The sequence below is a fragment of the Typopeltis vanoorti genome, chromosome 9 (assembly GCF_054136105.1).
Source record: "Typopeltis vanoorti isolate ZY-2024b chromosome 9, IOZ_Tvanoo_1.0, whole genome shotgun sequence".
NCBI lineage: Eukaryota > Metazoa > Arthropoda > Arachnida > Uropygi > Thelyphonidae > Typopeltis > Typopeltis vanoorti.
Window position 1 is genome coordinate 58,105,205 of NC_143557.1, and position 9,371 is coordinate 58,114,575.

General features: G+C 35.4%; 1 protein-coding gene across 2 annotated transcripts in view; it reads left to right on the forward strand.

The window, feature by feature from the left end:
• LOC150103069 (receptor-type guanylate cyclase Gyc76C-like) overlaps positions 1-8,153 on the forward strand; it is a 182,382-nt gene extending 174,229 nt beyond the window's left edge. For both annotated transcript variants that reach the window (XM_090398404.1, XM_090398406.1), the window contains 4 exons: positions 2,280-2,523; positions 2,636-2,734; positions 2,931-3,022; positions 4,460-8,153. In XM_090398404.1, coding sequence (XP_090254530.1) covers positions 2,280-2,523; positions 2,636-2,734; positions 2,931-3,022; positions 4,460-5,278 — 1,254 coding nt within the window. In that variant the 3' untranslated portion in view covers positions 5,279-8,153. The remainder of the gene's footprint in view (positions 1-2,279; positions 2,524-2,635; positions 2,735-2,930; positions 3,023-4,459) is intronic.
• The last annotated feature ends 1,218 nt before the right edge of the window (positions 8,154-9,371 follow it).

Genomic DNA, 9,371 nt, shown 5'->3' on the forward strand with positions numbered 1-9,371 from the left:
GGATAAAGATGAGAATTGGCTACCTATCACTGTCTACAAAAAGTTAATTCTAAACAGCCTCCATCGGGAAATAGGAAACCAGTTAAAGTAAGTTATCGGTGTTTTATAATTGCAAGACATAGATTGATGGGGGTAGATAAACCCTAGAAAGGACTTGAAAATCTATCCAGAACTGTGTAAAATTACGGTCGAATAATACAATTTGTTTGTGTGTTTTAGAAATAGAAACGTCATAAATAGTACGAGAATAAGACAGAACATAAGACAGTCCAGACATTTATTTCTTGTTCGTAAGCGAATAGGAATGCCCAAAGTACACCCTCTGTCCAAAAAGAAACCGATATTTTTGAAAATAGAAGAAACTAGTGGCGTTACCTGTTGTATCTTTTTGTTGTCGAAAGCTGCAATCTTCGTTAGTGTTGTGTCAACTGTTTATGACATTTCTTTCATTAGAGGCCGAGTTATAGTGCCAAAAGTGACAGTATGTTTTGGACGAACGGTCGAAAAATGAGTTTCAAACAGAGAGCTGCGATTGAATTTTGTGTTAAACTTGGTAAAAGTTTTACCGAAATGTGATGAATGCTTATCCCGTACTGAACTTTACGATTGGCTTAAGCGATTTCAAAGTGGTCATGAGACGCTTGAGGACGACGAAAAGCCGGGCCGTCCAAAAGCTGGACTGAGCGAAGTTAACAACCAAAAAGTGCGTGATTTCGTCAAAGAAAACCCGAAATCATCCGTGAGATTGATTGAAGATGAATTGGGGATTCCAAAATCAACTGTGCACAACATTTTGACCGAGAGTTTGACCCTTCGTAAATTGAATTCGCGATTTGTTCCCCACAAGTTGACCGACGACCAAAAAATGTATCGAATTGAACACTGCAAGGACCTCATTAAAACCGCTCGTAAGGACTCAAACTTCCTTGAAACGATCGTTACTGGTGACGAAACGTGGTGTTTTGAGTATGAGCCCGAAACAAAACGCCAGAGTGCTGATTGGAGACCACCAGAAGAGGGGCATCCAAAAAAAAGTCGCTTGGAGAAGTCAAAAGTAAAGACAATGCCGATTTGTTTTTACGATTCCAAGGACAATATCCACAAAGAAACAGTCAATGGCGAGTTTTATCTCCAAGTTTTGAAGCGATTGATAGCGAGAATTCGTCGCGTACGTCATGAATATCGTGACGTTCGTCTGTCACTCTTGGCACTATAACTCGGCTTCTGATGAAACAAATGTCATAAACAGTTGACACAACACTAATGAAGGCTGCCGCTTTCGACAACAAAAAGATACAACAGATGGAGTCACCAGTTTCTACTATTTTCGAAAAAGTTCGGTTTCTTTTTGGACAGAGGGTGTATAATGTATTTTATTATGCAAAGTACAATATATTTTGTATTAGAAACCGCTAATATCAAATGTTTATTAATTTTATGTGAATATAAAAAAAAGTTCGGTTAATTCATTCGTTGACGATTCAGTTAATTCCTAAACATGACATTTGTAGTTTGACTTTTGTCGACGTTAATCACGTTAATAGTTATTGATAACTACCCTTTAACTAAGAAAACATCCAGATCACTAATTATTATGAACGAGGATTAAGTTATCTCGGATGTAGTTTAATAACTTCAGCAATACTTTGAACGCGAGAGCATTCGTGCAAGTTAGTCCTACGTAATTCTGTGCCAGTTTTTCATCAGCAACTAATCCTTCAGCTTAGGTAATGAAGAAATCATTAAGCCTTGAAAAAATTACTTGGAAGAAAGGTAAACTCGATCTACTAACGAGTTTACGTTGCAGTTAATAGCTTTTCTTAGATTCCCTGATGGTTGTTTCGCCTAACTAATCCTTCTAAGATTAGTGTTTATTTTATGCTAAAAGTAGTTGAGAATATTTTTTGTCTTTGCACCAATTGTCGGAGTGGTTTAAACCTGTCTTCACACTCCGGCATTTTTTATTTTTTAGTTCCTTAATCTGTGCCTTGTTACACCTTTCTTAAATGGAAATTAGACGTAGTTTGTGATGGGAAATTCTTGCCTTTTTAAAAGTCAAAATAAGCTAATCTGTCTTAGACGGAAGATAGGTTTCAGTACTTCAGGGACGGGGGGGGGGGGGGAGAGCGCAAATTTCAATGAACAGAGGCTTGGAAGAAAATTAAGCTTAAAGACATTGGAACAACAACCTGAAATTCAATTAAAATTTAAAAAAAAATACAGATTAATGAAAACATTCTTTTGAATCTTACCTGTATATTTTGTTTATTTATTTTTAGGTGGTCAACTTTCTTAACGATCTGTACACCGAATTCGATGATATCATAAGCCTGTACAACGTCTATAAAGTGGAAACCATAGGAGATGCGTACATGGTCGTGAGTGGCCTACCAATCAGAAATGGAGACTTCCACGCTAGCGAGATCGCATCCATGGCATTGGAGCTTCTAGAATTTATTAAGACGTTTAAAATACGCCATAGACCAGCTCAAACGTTGAAACTGAGAATCGGAATTCATACAGGTAAACCAGCCTTCTTTGTGCTTGTGTAATTAAAGAGACGAAATTGGAAATATATCTACAGTTCAGGTCAGTTATTAACAATAACTAACTGCATGAACTTCTTACTTTTCAGGGCCTGTTGTTGCGGGTGTAGTAGGACTCACCATGCCCAGGTATTGTTTATTTGGGGACACTGTCAATACTGCATCCAGAATGGAGTCAAATGGAGAAGGTAAAAGTTATAAAATCATAATTATATACATTAAAAGCATAACTTATTATGATTAATTGATAAACCAATTTTATTTTAATATAACGTCTTTTTGATTTCTTTAAAAAAATAACTTAATAAACACTAGATGGCAGTAGTTGTTAGTTCCATACGTGTAGCTTACCAGTCATTTTATTTTATTTATTTTTTTCCATAGCGCTTAAAATACATATCAGCTCATCTTGTAAGGACTACTTGGAACATTTAGGGGGATACGTTATTGAAGAGAGAGGGATGGTCGCAATGAAAGTAAGTTTTTAATTTCTGATTTATTGAACATTACTTAAAATTTTGTATCTCATAAAGTTTTTTTTTTTAATATCGAAGAGAAGGTGTAACTATTTTAGTGTGATAAGTGATGATATAAAGCATTTTCTGCTGTTTTGAAAACGTATCAAAATGGCATGTAAAAATTGCATATTAATTAAACATTCTGTTAATTAGCATGTTTTGGGAGTTAAAAAAAAAAACAGTTGATTATATTTTAGGTTATTCACCTCAATCCAGTATTTGAATTAAAAAAAAAAAGACTACGAATTGTAACAATGGAATTCTGTACAAGGTCTAAACAATCGCATCCCCAACAATGAAATGATATCAAGAATGTTCAGAAATGAATTGAAGTCACAATGCAACACCGAAAAGTGGCAACTGATGATGATGATGTATTCACATTTAAACTTAAAGTCAAGAGTTCATTAATTTTACGATCCCTGTAAGCATGCAGAGACGGCTGTTTTCTCTCTAACCGTCCCCCACCTTAAAAAAGTGCCAGCGAGCACCAACAGAATAACTCAACGTGGCTCGTGTGGCCTTTGATGCATATCGTAATATTAAACTAACCGTAAATAAGAATTCCCCCCCCCCCCCCCAATAGAAAAGAAAATAATAAAGGCTAAATAAAAATATATTGAATATAATATATATAATTCAGTTCGTTATCCGGTAAATAAATTATAAACGTTCACATGTGCTAATTTCTCATTTTAACAGTAGCGGCCGGCGAAAATTTTAAGTGGGGATGCTGCATATATGAAATAAAATAAAAATTCTCTTTTTCCTAATCAGCAACCAATTTATTAATAAATAAATTTACATATTAAAAAATTACTTTATTAAAAATATTTCACCCTCACCACACCAATAATTAAAGTTTCGTATCTCACAGAAATAACGAGCGCAAGCATACAATTTATGTGAGCAACATTGCTCAAACGAGCTGTGTCGGAATGACTTGTAACGTGCAATGACAAGCGCAAACGAATATCGGCGAGTCTAGCTGCAATTGGCCGAACGCGATAATTCTGACACTGCGTTAGATCGCAGTGTATTTGTTTCGTAATCTAAAGCGTTAATCGAACAATTCCAATTATTAACTATTCAATCAATGTCAAAACATAAGCTGTAATAACCTTGAACATGATGTACTGCATTTATATGATGTTGTAAGCATTGTTATCATTTATAAACACAAACGAAATTTAATATTTTCATTTTTTCCTTGGGGGTACTGCAGTGTCGCAGTGCTTATGTACGAGCCGCCTGCATTTTAAATAATTCTCAAGAAGTTAAAGGACATCATTCGAGTCTCGCCAACTCATAAAAACTTAATAATAAAAAGCTTAGTTTAGTTTGATATAATATTTCCTTTAAAAACACTAACGCAGACGTTTTGTGCCGTTTCAGGGCAAAGGAGAGGTCCAAACGTACTGGTTATTAGGACATGCTGGAGGGCCACAGCCACGACGCAATCAGCGGGATCTAGTTAAACCGCAGCCATTGTTTTCTACGGTAAGAGATGACATGAGGAGACGGAGTCCAAAATTAAGCTCAGGGGATATCACCAGACGAGGATCTCTAGCCGTAAGAAGGAACAGCAGCTTTGTGCAGAACGGAGACGACGGTGTGGTGTCGGGGATGCCCACGTTTCTTCGTTTCTCCCAAGATAGTACCCGTCCTTCGACTCGTTTCAGTCCGTTGGCCATCCGTGAAACCAATTCACAGATAACGAGGGAAAGCAACGCCAAAGACGACGTCATCGCCAGTGCAGAAGACGCTAAGGCCAGTGACGACACAGCGCCCTCTAGCGGTTACAACTCCAGATTGGAAAGTGGTGCGTCGACGGACTGCGAAGGTTGTCATCTGGGCAGCGGTCACAACTGCCGTTGTCAGACGACTGCCGACATGAATAAAAACGGCCTTATCGGCATGGACGACACTCTAAGGCCTCTTTTGTGTTCGAAGGAAAACAAAAGGGAAACGTCTTCTCATCGGCCGGAGAACGAACGTAAACACGTCCGACCATCTTTGTTGAAACTTCCCTCCAAAAGATGGCGCTCGTGTGACGAAATTGCATTGCCCAAAGGATCTCGCTCATCTCTAAAAGACTTTTTCGCAGGACTCTTAGGAAATCGCATGATGGATGGAGAAAAAGGGACCAGCAATACTTCCGTGGGAGTTTGCGTACCAATACGGGAAAGTGAACGAGAGGAAAGTATTGTGTGATTAAAGAAAAAGAAAGTAAATGTATGTAGACGCGTTGTGTACTGTCAAAGCCAGAATCCACGTTGTAGTTGTTTTTCCGTCACTATTTTTGACTGAGCCATCACTAGAGATGGATTCTGAGATTCGCTAAAAGCAGCGGCCAAAGGTATTAATATACAACAGAATTTTATCACGTTATATGTGTAGACTACACGTTTTTTTTTTTTTTTTTTAATCATAAAATATAAACGGAAGAAAAGAAAATGTAATGCACAGAAATATAAATAATTTCAGTTAATTCATTAATAAAATCTACAGATTAAATTTAACTTAAAACATGCGAGTTAAATAGCAAATTCCATGTTGCCGAAGTACAATACTATCATTTGTTGATATTACCATAACAGTAATTACGTTAATTTATAATCTCAGGTTCAAAAACGTGTTATTAATACTTTTATAGTAATGCGTTATTTAGGCTAATCCATATTATCAAGATTTGCATGCATTCTGTAGTTGGAATGTATCATAAATTATAAATTGAGCAATTGCAAAAACAGTTGTTATTGACGTCATGAAAACTACAGAACGTGCAATTGTTGATCTCGTGAGAAAGGAGGGGAAAAAACCAAAAAAAAAAACAAAAAAAAAAACGTGCCATTGTTGAAGTTAACGTCAAAACTCGAGAGTGCCATGAAAACTACAGCGCGAGCCATCGCTTGAAACTTGAACGTGCCATTGTAGGAAGTGCCATTGGTAACAATGCAAAACAGCGCGTGCGCGTTGGTATATTAGGAAATCTTGTATATTTATTGTTAACATGAGTTTCTAAATGTGCAATATTGTTAATATTTCATAAATTGTTGGACAACTAAATGAAGTGATTCACTAGGAAATTCATGTAGGAGGGATAATTTAGGGCTACAAAAGAGTACATTTTCATTTCATTTTAGGATATGTTTAATATATATATATTAATTGACTGTTAATTATTATTATAAGATGTCCTATTGTTTTAGAATACTATACAAGTGATAATTAAAGTTTACATAAATTTAAAAAAAAATCAATTGTCACTATTTGAAAGGCAGTATTGTCTCGTAAAGAGAAATTCAACTACAATAAACCTGGTCGAATCTAAAGCTGTGTTTACATAAAAGCAGGCCTATCGTATTGTGTCACAAACTGCTAACATTGCTGACGGAATTCCCCATGGGCATCACAGTTATCTCTAGTCTACTCAGAACAATTGTTATTACCTTGACGACCTCAAAATGTTTACAATAACATTATTGTAAATTATAACTGAGTAATTGTTAGACATTTGCAGTTCAGACATATAAATCTGTGACAACCACCAGTATTGCAGGTGATGTGTATGTAGATATTTTGTACAGAAATGAGTAATTGTGTACATGTAGAACTCAGCTATTGTGATTGTAGCTATCTATAATGCTCAGAGAATAGTTTTGTGTGATTTGAATCTATTAAAGCCTTAGGGAGAGTGGATGAACAAGTAGGATATCAGAGTATAATAATTACCACTGAGGGAAGGGTAGAAGTACAAATATATGGGGCGGGGGTGTCGAATATCCAGCAGTGGAAATGGATTTTTTATTTATTTTTATATTTCCATTTTTTATGAACTTATTAAAGAGGGTTGCTTTGATAAGAGAATATCGTGTATATTCAGAGACGGTTATTGTACATTTTAATATTAATAGAATTAATTTTAACTAATTTTAACATCTCCCTTCATATGTTCTAAGATTCGTATTGTTATGAGAACCATCATGAAAGCTATTTAAAACAACAACAAAAAACTGAAGTAGTATAAGCCAAATGGTTGTGAAGACTTCAGTATGTTATCATCCAACTGTAGATAGTTCGCACAATTCCTACTTATTTATTTTACTTTCCATTTAATGTTATAGTTTATAACTTGGCCATGAAACAGTGCTTAATGTCTGCAGGTGTTAGCTCCATCTAGTGACAGAAAATCGAAACAAACGCCACTGCTGTAAAGAGAATTAGTTTGTATTGTATCATTGAATTGGCTCTGTTTAGTAACCGAGAATAAAAAGCTTGAATGAAATTGGCTACAAAAGAATGTAATGCCATTGCTGCCAAGTTTTCTTTCTTTTATTTTCTCTCTCTCTCTTTTAAACAAAGCAAAAAATGCCTGGTATATGGCCATTTGTGGAAGATACAGTGGTGTTCTATGTTACTTTTATGGTTTAAAATGTTTCTAATTTCGCAATGAATTGTGGGACGTAACATTTAAGAAATATTGTACAAAATGGTTCTATTTTTGTCAAACGTCCTGAATATATGTAGCCCAAGTCAACTTTGTTGCTTTAATATGGTGTTTTTAAACCTGGAAACTCAATATTAATAGCGTACGTTTATAAACAATTGTGTATATGTGTGTGTGTATATATATATATATATATATATGCATGTTCGTTAGTGCTGCCATCTGTTGGTGTCAAACGGATCCTGAAAGGATATACCACTTCTGTGGAGTGAACTATTTAAGTGTATTTTGTGACGTATGAACCCTGTTGACGATAGAAGCGATTAGGTGCTAAATTCAATGTTCAGTCACTCCGTACAAATGTGTTATTGTTGGTTTTATTTGAAAAAAAAAATGACATGGAGTACAACTTGAGAACATTCATTCACATTCCATGTGTTTTATGTTTATAGAAGAAGAAAAAAATAAACTTGTACAGAATCTAATCAGTCACTTAAGCATGACGAGAATGATTTATTTTTGACTTACTGATGTAGTCAGTATGATGATTACTTAAAAGTTGCCGAAAAATGGCAGAAATTTTTCCTAGTTTGTTTCATTTCTACAGCGTTGCCATAAAAATAAAATAAAATGTTTTAAAAAAAATTCTAAAAAAAAAATTGTCTTATTCTTTTAATAACACAAATCAAAAGTTCGTCTGACTGTACTACGCAAGTCCTTGTTGGTAGTGTTATTAATATTTTGTCCATCTCCTATACACAGGCAAACGTTTCCTAGAAATATTGGTTTAAAAATATTTCTATAAAACTCGTCATAAAATTGACAAAATAATTCTCGGCGCCATCCCATTGGTTTAAAATTATTCGCGCCATTCCAACAATATAAGCGCGCGCACTCATCAAACAGCTAGTCAAGAAACAGCCACCTTACAACTTTTCGTTCCCATGGCAACCACGAGATGTATGACCAGTTGTACTAACGAGAGTGAAGTTGTCTAATTAATTTAATCCTTCTTCGTGTGTGCACAATAGGTCTTCATTAAGTAGATGTCAGAGACGAATTACAGTCGCGCACGTGCGTGTTATCAGTATACGGGATGCTTCTAGCATGTGAGGGGGTCTCTCTTGGGTGGGTTAACTAACCGACGTATGTTAATTATATTAATTTTGCTATTTTCGTAACAGTTGGCGATGTTAATGACTATTTATTCAGACACTCCCATCCGGATCGTTAGTGTCGCATTAAGATGACGTTTATACGTTATATTTCGTAACTATTTTTTTTAACTTCCTGTTTTTATTTATATTTTATTTTTATATACACATTTTTAACCTTTAAATTTATTGAAGGAGGAAATTATTGAAATTTCATATTTCTCTCTTATACACCAAAAATTATTACATATCTGGAATTATAAGTTTGCTGTAGTGCGGTGCTAAAATATAATAAATAATAAATAAATAGAGAAGGATGATTGGAATCAATCGACCGTGAGATGCGGTGATGGATTCATTCAATCCAATACTCTTGGAGGGTAATGGATGGCAATGCTGTAGCCAATGAAGTTTTCTGAGGCACGGCTATTGCTGTTACCCTCCTGGCATGATCAGAGCTTAGCTCAAAAACACCTTATCCCTAAACTGTCCTCTACAGATAACGGGGAAGATGAAAAGCATTCTTGCTTCGCCCCTTTAAGCCAGTCCTTATAAGGACTATAATAAATAAATAATAAATTAGGGTGAATGAAAGGACAACCTGAAGTTCTTTTTACGACTTCCAGGGTAACATAACAAATGGCAATGAAGTTTTAACTGAGGCTCGGCTATTGCCGTTACCAACAATGACTAGAGCTTTTAG